The sequence below is a fragment of the Trematomus bernacchii genome, unplaced genomic scaffold, assembly GCF_902827165.1.
Source record: "Trematomus bernacchii unplaced genomic scaffold, fTreBer1.1, whole genome shotgun sequence".
NCBI classification, from domain to species: Eukaryota; Metazoa; Chordata; class Actinopteri; order Perciformes; family Nototheniidae; genus Trematomus; species Trematomus bernacchii.
In genome coordinates this window covers 4,477,866-4,492,701 of record NW_022987705.1, presented here as the reverse complement: position 1 = coordinate 4,492,701, position 14,836 = coordinate 4,477,866, and the positions used below count along the sequence as shown (strand labels likewise).

The window sequence follows — 14,836 nt, the reverse complement described above, 5'->3', positions numbered from 1 at the left end:
AAGTCCACGGGCAGACAAACAAAGCAACAAGACATTACATACTTTTATTTTGAAGTAACAGTATAAAGAGGAGGCTCTATGACATATAAGGAAACGTACCCTAAGCTTTCCACCGATTGGACGATGAGAGATACGCTCAAGACGGCCAATCAACAAGCAGCTTGGTATATATAAAATGTCGGTTTTGGCAATCGGTGACATATTTCCTCTGCAATCTCAAAAATAAAACCAATCCAGTATGTCAGGTCGAGGCAAAACCGGCGGAAAGGCCAGAGCAAAGGCAAAGACCCGCTCCTCCCGTGCCGGGCTCCAGTTCCCTGTCGGCCGTGTCCACAGACATCTGAGGAAGGGTAACTATGCTCATCGCGTCGGAGCCGGAGCCCCCGTCTACCTGGCGGCTGTGCTGGAGTACCTGACCGCTGAGATCCTGGAGCTGGCTGGAAACGCTGCCCGCGACAACAAGAAGACCCGTATCATCCCCCGTCACCTGCAGCTGGCTGTCCGCAACGACGAGGAGCTCAACAAGCTGCTGGGAGGAGTGACCATCGCTCAGGGCGGTGTACTGCCCAACATCCAGGCTGTGCTTCTGCCCAAGAAGACCGAGAAGGCCGCCAAGAAGTGAAGACCCTGAACCCGCTTCATCAAACAACAACGGCTCTTTTAAGAGCCACACAAACCTCCTTAAAAGAGTGCTTCCTACCTATCTTTTAGTCTCTTGTATTCTACAGAAAATGTGGAATCTGGGTGATACAAATCTGCTGAAATATATATTCCATCTAAAACCTGTTAAATAGCAATAACTAACTCTTAACTTGCTTAAAGTATTTTTATACATTTAAAAAAAAAAGGATTTATATAGGAACGTCACTGGTGTTACCAGGGAGAAGAGTAACATCAGTGACAATTTGGAGAAAACACTAATGACACTAACTAACCAATGACGTAATTTTGGGTGACTGACATTTATTTGATATTAATAATTTGCGTTTTTTAGTTCAGTGTTATGTTATGTAAATATAAATTATATTTATTGAAAAAAAAATATTTTAAATTAAAACTATATGCTCCACTTCCATGTATGATCAAAGTGACAAGGCAGTCCCTTGAACTTGGCATTTTAAATAAATTGCAATTTATGTATAAAACCATTTTATTTTTTTATTTAGTACCATTGCAAAGACAATCTCTATTTATTCAACATATATAATTAATGTGAGTATTAGGTCAACGTCATGTATTTTGGTGTCTGCAAAAGTAAGTGACACTACTTCCACCTTTTCTGTAGAACGACCCATCATGTGCATGTAGTAGAGTCGTGCATCTTTCCTAGCTACCGCAGTGACTGGCCAATAGTAGACAAGGGGAACATTGTATTAGTGTTTACGATTGTAAACTGCATTATGTAGAGCTTAAGTTCATTTAATACTGGCTATTAACGGACACGATTCAAAGTGTTAATGAGATTTGTTAAGGCAACGCAAGGCCCATACTAAATTAAAAATTGTGCATGAACAGATGATAAACTTACTAAACAATGTTTGAATGAGTCATTATCCCTAACAATGTAACTTTGTTATGATTATTAAACCGATCGCTAAGTAACGGTTGATATTGTTGTACAGCCAATCTTGGCCAGTGCTTGTTGGTAACAAATGTCAAAATAGAGGAATGAGCACGTTAGTGAAGAGTGAGGTGGCTCTTAAAAGAGCCTTTGGGTTTCTATGGGCTGGCTTTGGGTCAGTCTAAGCTCTCTCTCCGCGGATGCGGCGGGCCAGCTGGATGTCTTTGGGCATGATGGTGACCCTCTTGGCGTGGATGGCGCACAGGTTGGTGTCCTCGAACAGGCCGACCAGGTAAGCCTCGCTGGACTCCTGCAGAGCCATGACAGCGGAGCTCTGGAAGCGCAGGTCGGTCTTGAAGTCCTGAGCGATTTCTCTGACCAGGCGCTGGAAGGGCAGCTTGCGGATCAGCAGCTCCGTGGATTTCTGGTAGCGACGGATCTCTCTCAGAGCCACGGTACCGGGCCTGTAACGGTGAGGCTTCTTCACTCCGCCGGTGGCCGGGGCGCTCTTACGAGCTGCCTTGGTAGCCAGCTGCTTCCTGGGGGCTTTGCCTCCGGTGGACTTACGGGCGGTCTGCTTGGTTCTTGCCATTGTAGTTTCTCTGTGTGTTTACAGTTCAAGACAGTAAAAATCTCGCCGAGAACAGCGGCTTTATAAAGGAACTGCCGGAGTCAGGTCAGCGCTGATTGGCCCAGGGAAGATGACACGTGCGCTGTAGCTTATCAACTATTCGACAAAAGTAATTTGAAAAACAAAACCTCTTCTCAACAGAAGCTGCACCGCCAAAAATCCGAGTGAATATGAAGAAAAGCAGCTGCCCTAAAGGCCTCTGATTGAACCCCTTTGTTTAGTTTAAAGTGAGACTAAAAAAAGATAGCAGATTGTTTTTACTCTCTGTAAATAATAAACTAGTATTTGTTTCATGAGCCTTTAGAGGGGATATTAACAAATACCTGTTAAAGCCACACTGTTTTATTTGTACTTATGAGTGAAAGGTTAAAAATAGTTATTCTGTCAAAATACATCAACAATGTAGCATAGTCAGAGTTAGCCATAACTCTGACTGCTACTGAGTTATACGGTTGAATGGGTTTTCCTTGTGTTTTAAATACCAGTTAATTGGATACCTGATACAAGCGAAATCTACATGAAGCAGAATATATTTGGATATGTAGGGCATCTTTCTTACCAACAGCAGATAACTCATTTCTCCAGTAGCTGTTTGTCTGCTAGTCCAGCTACAATGCTGCTCCCCAAGCAGACTTCAGTAAAGTGAGGTGGGAATCTGAAATCGGTCACTCAACAATATGTTGTTACTGTATGCTTATTAAAGAACATTTTAGCTTCAGACATTTACAAGTGGGACAAGTAATAACATATTAAAAATAAAGACTTTTAAAAGTGTGTCAACCACTGACTTATTTTAAGCGAATGTACTCATCCTAACATTCCAGCTTTTGTTTAGGGTTTAAGGACTCATTCTTTCCCACTTTAGCATGGATGTGAGTAATTGTGGAAAATAGAAACTATTGTATTAACCTGCATATGGGATGTGTAAATGGGTCAGCCTATTCACCAAACTGTGAAGCTGTGTGCAAAAGGGGGCACCAGCGTTTGTACTGTCTTAGGAAACTGTCCTATTTTAACATTGACAACACCATGATGATCATGTTTTATTGTGCTTTTATCGAGTCAATTCTGTCTTTTTCATTAATGTCATGGTTTGGTAACCTGACTTTAAAGAGCAGAAACTCTCTGAGTCAGATCGTAAAGGGGTCCAGCAGACTGATTGGTGAGCCACAGCTACACCTGGAGACCCTGGCTGTACCTCAGGCAGTTACAGCGGTTATCCAGCTCCATATTAGACGATGACTCCCACCCCATGCACTCAGAATTAGCTTCTTCCTTCGGGCCGGGGGTTAGTTGTCCCAAAGAGTACGAAGCGGTATTTTCTAAAACTTAATTTTGGTACAGAAACATAGATCATTAATTTGTCTTTGCTCCAAAAAGTACAAGTGGGTCAAGTTGTTACATCAAGTGTTTCACTGTGGAGAGGTTCTTGATTATTTTAAGAAGACATCTGCTCACATCAGATGTCTTGAGGTTTCCGTTACCATACAACGTAATATGTACTTATAAATAAACCTAAAACTGTTGATGATATTCTTCCATCTGTTGTCAATTACACAGTTCGATATACAAACACATCTGATTCTAACTGAAAAGAGGACATTTCCAATATATGCGGTGCACATTTCTGTATAACTTTCAAACACACATGTTAAAGGATAAAAGGAATTGAGGTGGAAACATTGAAGGAGAGGCCTGGTCCTGGTCCTCGTACTTCAGCCCAGCAGCCCGGTCCCGGTCCCGGTCCTTCAGCCCAGCAGCAGCCTGGTCCTCGTCCTTCAGCCCAGCAGCCCGGTCCCTGTCCCGGTCCTTCAGCCCAGCAGCAGCCTGGTCCTGGTCCTCGTCCTTCAGCCCAGCAGCAGCCTGATCGTCGTCCTGCCAGCAAGGATGTCCCTCTCCCTGATGATCAACAGCCTTCATCTCCTGAAGACGACTCTCCACCCCTGTCAGGTGAGGGCAGACTGACCATTGACAGTGATGTTGAGAGTGAGTGCAGCTCTGACAGTGAGATTGAAGATGATAAATACTATGAGAGTGTGAGCGAAAGCCCAGGATCTGACTCTAGCCCTGACAGCCTTACAGCTGGTCAGCGAGTCAGCATGCCCCTCTACTCGCCCCCTGAGAGTCACTCGGGGTCTTTTTCTCCGACTCCGGATTATCCAGACCCCCCGAGTGAGGCTCAGAGGGAGGCCCCGTTTGAGGTCTCTAAAAAAAAGAGACCTGCAAGCAGAAACTTGAACGAAATAGAAAAACGGGCTAATTTAGAGATGTAGAGTGTAAGATGTGGCACGGGGGAGAATGTGTTGTCTCCGTCGGAGATGGCGGAGCTGATGGAGTTGGCATTTTCTTCAGGGAGGGGGACATTGCTGTTGTTGGAAGAGGGGACGTGGTTCCGGGGGGCTGCTTGTGGTGGATTGTTTTTGTGGAAATGAAAAATGTCGACTTGTTGGTATTTATACTGCCCCTGACGCAACAAGTGGGTTACAGGTATTTAGAAAACTTGGAGAGGTTTTAACGGTGGGTTATAGAATTGTATTGGGTGGAGATTTTAATGCAGTAACGGAAGACATAGATAAGAATGTGATATAGATAATTACAGACGTTTAACTATGAATACTGATTATAAGATACTAGCAAAAATAATAATGAATAGATTAACAGATATACTAGATAAAATAATAGATAAAGAGCAAACATGTGCTGTAAAAGGTCGCCTCATGTGGGACAACTTATCAACGAACTAAGAAGAAAAACCCTGGACAAATGTTGAGTCTCTGACCGAACTGAGTCTCGCTGGAATATGGACGTGCTCTCTGTTTATGTTATTTATATATGTATGCATTGTGAGTTATGTGTATTATTAATGTAACTTGTGTATATCATGTACTGCCAAATAATTTAAAATAAAGTTTTATAAAAAAAAAAAAATTAAAGGATAAAAGGAATTGAGGTGGAAACATTGAAGGAAAGGCCAATACTGTACAACGGTAATTGGAAGAGGATGGATTATTTAAGAATTGTCGGAGAAGGGTAAAGGATGAGAGATATATGCAGGGTGCTTTTGCAGACTGACAGCTGGTAATGTATTTATTTATATGTTTAATTATTATAAAAATTGTCTGCATATAAAATAAATTACCTTTTCAGAACAAAGCAATCCATGCAACATTTAAATTAAATAATTGAAGATTGGACACTGGTATAATAATATTCAAGTATGGAAACAGAAATAAAGCAAAAGAAACAGTTAGGAAGATAATGGCATTCATCTGTGTATGAATGGGTGAATGGTGACTGTAGTGTGTAATGTGCTGTGTGTGCTGTGGGCTGGTTATAGCGCTAACTACACTTCTGGACTTTGTACTTATTCAACAAGTCACTGTTAATAGGATTGCGCCTTAAGTATAATAACCATGACATTATTTGAATATTAAGGTTATTCATTATTATCAAATTGCACATACGCTGCAACACTCGATGTCTGAGTCTGAGATCAAACATTTTCATACAAGCAAACGTGTTCATAAAAAGACACGTTTTGCATCGTCTCTCATCTTATACTGACTGCAGTTATTGACACAAGAAATATGCTCATTAATGACAAAATGGGTGGCTCTTAAAAGAGCCTTTTGTGGATCTTAGTCAGATCAGTCTGATGACAGCTCACTTCTTCTTGGGTGCTGCCTTCTTCGCTTTGGGTTTGGCGACCTTTGCGGGGGATTTCTTGACGGCAGGGGCCTTTTTCACCACCTTTGCGGGGCTCTTTGCAGCCTTTTTAACGACCTTCTTCGGGCTTTTAGCGACCTTCTTCGGGCTCTTGGTGGCCTTCTTGGGGCTCTTGGGGGCTGCTTTCATGGCTGCTGCGGGTTTCTTCGCCTTCTTGGGAGACTTCTTTCCTGCCGCGGGCTTTTTGGCCGCTGCAGGTTTCTTGGCTGCGGGCTTCTTGGCTTTAGGAGCGACTTTCTTGGCTGCGGGCTTCTTGTCCTTAGGCTCGGCAACCTTCTTGCTCATCTTGAATGATCCGGAAGCTCCGATGCCCTTGATCTGGACCAGAGTCCCATTAACGACCAGACTCTTGATGGTGGTCTTAACGCGGGAATTGTTCTTCTCCACATCGTAGCCTCCGGCAGCCAGAGCCTTCTTGACGGCGGACAGAGACACGCCGCTTCGCTCCTTGGATGCGGCCACAGCTTTAACGATGAGATCGCTGACTTTGGGGCCAGCTGCCTTCGGCTTGGAAACCTTCTTCTTGGCGGCTTTGGTCGGTGCTGCGGCTTTGGCCGGTGCTGCGGCTGGAGGGACTTCTGCCATTTTCTGCTCGAGTTTTCTGTTCCTGCTCACACTAACACGAGTCTGACTGAACTGTTGGAGAGAGCAGAGCAGGGGCTGCACTTAAACACACCATGAGAACCGTGGAGACTCAACTAAGCCCATGGCGCCACTCCGCAGTCTGAAAACTTTGCCACTTGTGTTTTCTCGTCACTGATAAAAGCCTCCAAACTCATTGTGGAAAAAGTGCTGAAGGCTGACTGTTAATGGAACTGATAGCAGACTTGATTTGCTTCATTTTGAAATGATGTATAGCTCTGATGCTCACTGAATTTTGTTTGTGGAGCTTCCAATCGTCACATTTCCCCCGCTGTGGCCAGCACTGTTCAGCTGCTTATCCCTCTAATTCTTCTACTGAAAACATTTCAAATGCACCAAATCTTTGATAAAAGCTGTTTCCAAGTGACCCACATGTGTGTCCAGGGACTCCCTGTAAAAAACAGCTGTTTGTTGTTTATGATATTATAATAAAATGAAGTTTTCTGGTAGGAGCAAACACACTGATGATCCGGGAGGGTGCGGTTTAACCAGGCTTCCCATTAAAGTTGCTCGCTGTGAACATGTCTCCAGATGAGGCCTGGCAAATACAGGTTAGTTATACTGTTTCACTGACACTCATCAGAAAACTTGATGCTGATTTAATGGTCTAATTAAAATATAAAAAGGACAAGAGTGGCTTTTAAGAGGCACTGATCTGTAAATGTAAACTTGACATTGTTTCCCTTATGTGTGCATACATAATATCATTTTTTTCATTTCCCTATTTTAATTGCATTTTTACATTATGTTGTTTTTTAAATGTTAATTTAGAACAATGTACTTAATTTTGTTTAGCTCTTCAACATGATGTTTCTTATGATTATAACATTAAATCCACAAAATATAGTTCTATATGAGGAAATGCAACAGCATCAAATAACCAACTTCTTTAAGAACTCTTAAGTGGAACAATAACTATCTCAGCTGCATAAATCATATTGTTCTTATGTGTTTTGTTCACCATCAACTGGAACATGTATCTACAGGTACATGTTAACAAGATGATAACGGCTTACAGCTAATGAAAAACCAACATTCAGTTTCTCAGAAAATTACCGAAAAATAATACCGAAATGTCGGGCTTGTAAAAAAGTATGTTCATGTTTCTGCTCTCAGTACTTGGTTGGGCCTCCTTTTGCACAAATTACTGCGTGGCATGGAGGCGATCAGCCTTCGGCTCTGCTGAGGTGTGATGGAAGCCACGGTTGTTTCAATAGCGCCTTTCAGCTTGTCAGCGTCGTTGGGTCTCGTGTCTCTTATCTTCCTCGTGACAATACCCCATACCCTATGGCGTTTAGGTCAGGCGAGTTTTGCTGGCCAATGAAGCACAGTATCTCCATGGTCATTCAACCAGGGCTTAGTCATTTTGGCAGTGTGGGCAGGTGCCAAGTCCTGCTGGAAAATAAAATCAGCATTCAGCTTTTCAGAAAAAGGAAGCATGAAGTGCTCTAAAATGTCCTGGTTGACGGCTGCGTTTACTTTTGACTTAATAAAACACAGTGGACCAACACCAGCAGATGACATGGCTCCCCAAATCATCCCTGACTGTGGAAACTTCACACTGGACTTCAAGCATCTTTGATTAGGTGCCTCTCCACTCTCCCTCCAGACTCTGAGACCTTTATTTCCAAGTTCATCGCAAAATGGACTTTCATCTGAAATAAGGACCACTGAACAAGAGACCAGTTCCTTTTCTCCTTAGGCCAGGTAAGATGCTTCTGAAGTTGTCTTTGGTTCAGGAGTGGCTTGACACGAGGAATGCAAACTTGTATCCCATGTCCTGGTAAGTCTGTGCATGGTGGCTCTTGAGGCACTGACCCAAGCGCCCGTCCACTCCTCGTGAAGCTCCCCCCCTCCCCATTTTTTAATGGCTTTTGCTTTTAATCCTCTCAATTCTTCGGCCCACTCTGTTGCTTGTGCTCCTTTTCCTACCACACAACTTTCTGATAATATGCTTGGATACAGCACTCTGTGAACAGCCAGTTTATTTATCAATGACCTTTTGAGGCTTACCCCCCTTGTGGAGGGGGTCAATGGCTCTCTTCTGGACCACTGTCAGTTCAGCAGCCTTCCCAATTATTGTGTATCCTACTGAATCAGATTGAGAGACCATTTGAAGGCTCGGAAACCCTTTGGAGGTGTTTTGAGTTAATTAGCTGATCATAGTTTGACACTGAGTCTACAATATTGAACTTTTTTCAATATTCAAATGTTCTGAGATACTGAATTTTGGGGTTTCATTAGCTGTAAGCCGTAATCATCAAGACTTCAAACACTTGAAATAATTCACTTTGTGTGAAATGAATCCATATGAGACTTTTCCACAATATTCTGATGTATATTGTATATTTTATTGTCATGTGTGCTACAGTGTAGTTATGAGAATGAAAATCTTAGGTCACAGGCTCCTCCAACAGTGCAACACAATAAAACAGATAAAATAGTACACATGAATAAAATAAAATAGAAAATAATCGAAACAGAATATGATAGAAACTGTGCAGAATAGTCGGCTCCCAACCTTTTTCAACTCAGTGCCCACTTAAGAATAAAAAAAATGTTGCGGCCCACATTCAACCATAAACAATACGGAGGCTAAATAAAGTTCTGATTGGTCAATTCAGAACATGTGACACGTTGTAAATCCAGTAGAACAGACCGCTGTCAAGGACTGTAATGACCGTTGCTAAGGAGGATCAAGAAAGAAAGGAAAAGAGGTTCAAATAAATAAAAAAATCTTAATGAAAATGTTTCCACACAAATCATAACAAATGATTTTGGCGGCAAATATTGAATTTACATTTACACCCTTTAATATTTTATTTGGGCTTTTAGATGAAGACCGCACACAGTTAATAAATACAACTATTCTTCTGGCTAAAATACATATTTTTAAAAGTCAATCAAGGAGTAATCTTAATTTAAGGTGTTTGAAGAGTAGAATACAATTTATTTTGGAAAAAGTATTGCCACAAAAAATCAAAGAGTGGCTCAACACGCCATGAAATGGGAAATAATGAGCTCTAACAAAGAGTGGGATTAAAGGTACAATAAATATGCTTGCCATGTTGTGTTTTTGGTGGCATTTGGTTGTCAAACTATTTTTGTTTGTGAAATGTTGAAGTGATCCTACTGACTGTATCTTTATGTATTCTGTTTTTGTCTGAGATGGGAATGTCAATGTCAATGTCAAGTCCTATTATGTTATTATGTCCATGTTTGTGTCTTTAGCCTGTACAAAATTAAATTAAAAATGTGCAATGCCTTCGCGGACCACTAGGGAGCCGCGGCCCACAGGTTGGGAACCGCTGTTCTATACAGTAATAGGAATATTTATATGTGAGTTGCAAACCTGTATTAGATATACCTGTATTTACTGTGCGAGTACTTCCGATTGCAACAATTTAGTCAAATCAGCTCTACATGTCAGTAGAATCCATTAATCCTTTAAATTATTCCTACACTTAAGTTAAAACATTATGCAGTTATATCGCTTTTGCAAATATATCAGTTATTGTTTTGACCACAAAGCGCAGTCAAATTAACATTAACTGTATGGAAACACTGCGAGCAGTGTTTCCATACAGTTAATGTTAATTTGCAAGGGATGTTATGTTAAGTAGTTTTATTGACATTTTGATCCTGAACATGATGTTTTCAGAGACGACAAAGAACTCTTACCTGCACCAACTTCTAGTGCTCACTAATGCGGTATCATGAGGGAATTGAGCTCTCTAATTTGAGGATATGGGTGGCCCTTAAAAGGACCTTTGGGTTGTTGTTGTCAGATGGTGAGTATTTAACCTCCGAAACCGTACAGAGTGCGGCCCTGCCTCTTGAGGGCATACACCACATCCATGGCGGTCACAGTCTTTCTCTTGGCGTGCTCGGTGTAGGTGACGGCATCACGGATCACATTCTCCAGGAAGACCTTCAGCACCCCACGGGTCTCCTCGTAGATCAGGCCGGAGATTCGCTTCACTCCGCCACGGCGAGCCAGACGGCGGATAGCGGGCTTGGTGATTCCCTGGATGTTATCACGGAGAACTTTACGGTGACGCTTGGCGCCTCCTTTGCCGAGTCCCTTTCCTCCCTTTCCTCTTCCACTCATTCTCAAGTCTTGTTGAGTCGGGTCGTTAAGAACGAATGAGTAGAAGCAGTTTGACCGGCAGTATATAAATATTCACTGCGGACCTAAGAGAAGACGGAGAGCGGGAAAGCTGCTAGGCGGGGCCAACGCTGCAGCCTCCACATTACAGTTTTTCTCGATTTAAAAAAAAAATTGTGTTAGCACACAATTTTTTTTTTAAATTGCTCAGTTTCTCAGAACACTAAACACAATTCAAAAAACCACACACCCAAAGTGCAAAGCACCTAATTTCTCCTGCTAAATGAAGAACTGCACTCAAAACTACACAAACACTTACCAAATGCAAACTTTAGCACCAAATATAACACACTTCATTCATAATTCTAGATTGTTTGACCACCCAACTACACACTGCTGAGCATAATCTAAAGCACTTTCATCTTTTATGGGCTATGCTCTGTACATAGAGGTTTCTGCAGAGAAAGATTGCTTGCTTATACAGAAATACAGTAAATGAAGAAATACAAATGAGTTGTTGAAAATCACATTTTATTCAAAAATAACATTATGCAACATGCATCTCAGCACATAGTTACTATGTGCTGAGTTTGTAACTGCTGCTTCCTGTGCCTCATTGAAAATCCTTAACCTTCCACCTATACCTCTTCTTTTCTCAGTCCTTCAGATAAACAACAAAGATATAGTGGTTGGTCAGTGTTTGTGTTGCATAAAAGTAAGCCTACCACAGTACATTGTGCAGGATTTCTGTACAGTTATAGTATGCAACATGCCAACAATTAAATTACAGTAATGAAGTAAATACGTTTCACACAACAGATATAAGCACTATAACAGTAAATCGGCTTAGATTAGGCTGAACCCTCTGTCCAGCCTCTCTCATCGTCAAACCATGGTTGATAACATTTCATTTCATTAGAGAGTACTCTTCCTCCTCCTCTCACTCTCAGCCCAGCTCTTCCTCTTCCTCTTCCTCTTGCTCTTGCTTCCAAGAAAGTACTCACCTGTGGTCTTTTTATAGTGCTAACATCCTGATTGATGAGCCAACAATTATGCTATCAGGTGTTTGGTCAGGTGGAACGTGTTTCTTGATCATTGGTCCATGTGTGAGGCATTTTGAATATCAGTGTTTTAAACCAGCTAACACGTGACTTTATGTCAGATTCCTGTGTCTTACGTGGAGAAACGTGTGCAGTGGTTTGCCAAAAGTGCCATGTTGATTTGCAAATTGTGTGAAAAGCTGAAAACGTGTTTAGAGTTTTGGAGATTTGAGCCGATGTTTTGCTCTTTGAGTGTCAGTTAAAATAATTTTAGTGTTAGCAATCGAGAAAAACTAACATTCAGGGGGAAAAAGTATTCCTTTAAATATTGTTTTTATAATTCTTATATATGGATTTGATGATTAAACGTCCGTTAATATGTAATAAAACCCTCATTTGCTTAATTACATTCATAACTCAAATGAGACCATTCAGCATCCCTCTCTGTAATTAACATTAGATTTAAAGTTTTACAAAAATACTTTTGAGATCATATACTTAAAGTACCAAAAGTCAAAGTAGTCATTGTGCAGATTGGTCCATTTCAGAATAATATATACGATATGTTTTATAATGATTGATCATTAAAGTGTTCTCAAAGCTGGTAAAGGTGCAGCTAGTTTGAATGACTTTCCTCCTGAGACCCAGAAAGAAAAAGGTTTAAAATGTCCTTTTTTTTTTAGATCACACAAGTCTTTAGGGTGGTATTAACATAATGACTAACACAAACTAAAACAATTATTGTGTGTCCTTTGAAGAGGACATCGGGTGTTAGTTATGCGAAGCATAGTATACAAACAACATTAACATACACAACATTAGAGCACAACAACTCAATGCAACAAATACTGAGCCCTCATTTGTAGTACTCCATCCTTTTTTGAAATGCAGAGATAAATCTGACACTTGAGGCAATTGATGACATGCAAATCATTATGGTTTCACTGGAAACACATTTAACACTACAAAGTGTGCTGCTTTTCCTCCTTCTTTCACAACAAAAGGGCATTATCACAGTACAAACCACACCACAATAACAAAATGAACTCTGGCTCACTTGAGAAAAAACAACTGGTGAACTGACCTAAAGACACAATAGCTTTACACCTGGGTTTTTATGCAGACGATAAGCATACAGCATTATGCCGAGATGGGTTTGCTCCTGATGTCTAGGCCCTCTCAAGGGGCCCCTTGTTTGGGGCTGTGGTTTTGGCCCATAGTGGACGACGGGCCTTTTTTCTGTAACTGGGTGTTTCTCAATGTCGAGGAAAGCTGCTCCAGAGCCACTATTTCAATGTCCAGCATACTTGGAATTCTACCGAGGCCGGCGTACTTCGTAGCGTGAAATTTCGAGGCTGCACATGTGTAGACTCCGCGGTCTTAAAATCCCCACAATGCTTTGCGCACGGAACAATTTCCCAAATCTTTGGCGGAAAATGTAAAGCGGGGCCTCTCATATGACGCACACTTGCACACTTGCTAGCCTGTTCAATTCTTCGTTCTCCGAATGCCAGGAAGGATTCTTGCCTAGCCTCTGATGGACCTGACTCGGAAGACAAGGAAGCCTCCTCGACATTGAGAAACACCCAGTGAGACAGACGTGTTGGCAGAACATGTTTCCTGTTAGTGACTGAAACCATGTGAGAATGGTTTAGTGTCGCTCAGCCTGTTGAAATGTCCAGTCCTCACTGGAGGACAAAGGCACAATCCTCTCCTTTTCTGTGGCCCATATACTAAGTCTGACTCCTGCAGTGGTCGGAGTTTGAAACCAGACAAAAAAACGTCCCTTTGCTGCAAGTCGCCCCTTCTTCCCTTTTTTCATTAATAAATGCAAAAAGCCTAAATAAATAATCTTTAATGTATGCTTTATTGATTATTTTACGTTTTGTGTACGTCCTCAAACAGATACCTAAACAAAGTCATAAAGATGTCAGACAGGACAAAAAGTATAAGGAAATACATTTTACAGTGGCTGAAAACTGTTTAAAAAGTTCAACTAAAATACAACATCCATTACTTGTTTGTTGCATTTTCATGTTTATGTTATGAAAAAACAAGATGAAAAAATATTTGATTTAAATGTATTTAACCTTTTGTGTTTATCTTCCAACAGATACCTGTCCAAAGTCATCGTCCTGAACTGAATACCAAAGAACATTTTCCTCTGAAAGACATCCTGACACCATCTGATGGAGAATACATGACATAGCAGCATTTCCTGCTGTTGATAATTCACCCTGTGACAGAGGTGAGAGAAAAACGAAATAAGATTTAGAGATTGGTAAACAGAGCTGAGGGTGTGAGATTGAAACACTTAAGAGAAAGGACAGTATCTTAGTGAGTTTTGCTTTTAAAAGACACCAGTGACCGAGACAAATGGCTGAGAAAACCGCTCTTTTTGAACGTTTCCTGAGCTGCCATGTGTGTTCAGAGACTTTCAGAGATCCTGTGTCTCTGAGCTGCAGCCACAGCTTCTGTTCGAGCTGCCTGCAGGCATTCTGGGAACAAAGTAAGAACAAAAACTGTCCCATTTGTAAAAGAAAATCTTCAAAAGAATATCCTTGGGTGAATTTGACACTGAAGGAGCTGTCTGACTCCTTTGCTGAGAGACAGAAAGCTGGATCACCTGAGACAGAAAAAGGAGAGAAGAAGCTGGAGGTGGTGTGTAGTAAACATCAAGAAGAGCCTAAATTGTTCTGTAAGGATGAAGAGAGAGCTGTGTGTCCTGTCTGTGAGTTTTCTCTCCACCAGACCCACGAGGTGGTTCCTGTAGAACAAGCAGTCAGTGAGCTGAAGGACCTGCTGACATCTGAAATCATTTTGGATTCTGCTGTTCATAGTGGGAATTTGATTTACCTCAAACGTGTTGGAATTAACCAAGTTCCCAGTCCAAGAGTTTTGCAGTATGTTCTGAGCTGATTATCAAAAACAGACAGCACATCTTTGTATAAGAAATACAAACAACATTTTATATATTGTATGAAGAGTCTGGGAACCGAGGGGAAAAAAAGTGTTTTCCAATCTTCTTTATTTCCTACCTATTTAGGGTTAAAAAAACATCCTGCAATTTAGACTTTTTTACATTTCATTGCATTTTTAAATGTTATAGTATGTCCACTGACGTCAGG

General features: G+C 41.3%; 2 protein-coding genes across 2 annotated transcripts; one reads left to right on the top strand and one right to left on the bottom strand.

The window, feature by feature from the left end:
• Positions 1-221: 221 nt before the first annotated feature.
• LOC117490753 (histone H2A-like) lies at positions 222-676 on the top strand. The gene has a single exon (XM_034140566.1). The coding sequence runs from the start codon at positions 239-241 to the stop codon at positions 620-622; it is 384 nt and encodes a 127-aa protein (XP_033996457.1). The 5' UTR covers positions 222-238; the 3' UTR covers positions 623-676.
• A 5,067-nt stretch (positions 677-5,743) lies between these two features.
• Positions 5,744-6,568, bottom strand: LOC117490756 (histone H1-like). The gene has a single exon (XM_034140568.1). The coding sequence runs from the start codon at positions 6,501-6,503 to the stop codon at positions 5,856-5,858; it is 648 nt and encodes a 215-aa protein (XP_033996459.1). The 5' UTR covers positions 6,504-6,568; the 3' UTR covers positions 5,744-5,855.
• Between the last annotated feature and the right edge of the window lie 8,268 nt (positions 6,569-14,836).

Bases quoted from the DNA above. Each gene is read 5' to 3' on its own strand.
- LOC117490753 (XM_034140566.1), top strand. From the start codon at position 239: ATGTCAGGTCGAGGCAAAACCGGCGGAAAGGCCAGAGCAAAGGCAAAG.
- LOC117490756 (XM_034140568.1), bottom strand. From the start codon at position 6,503: ATGGCAGAAGTCCCTCCAGCCGCAGCACCGGCCAAAGCCGCAGCACCG.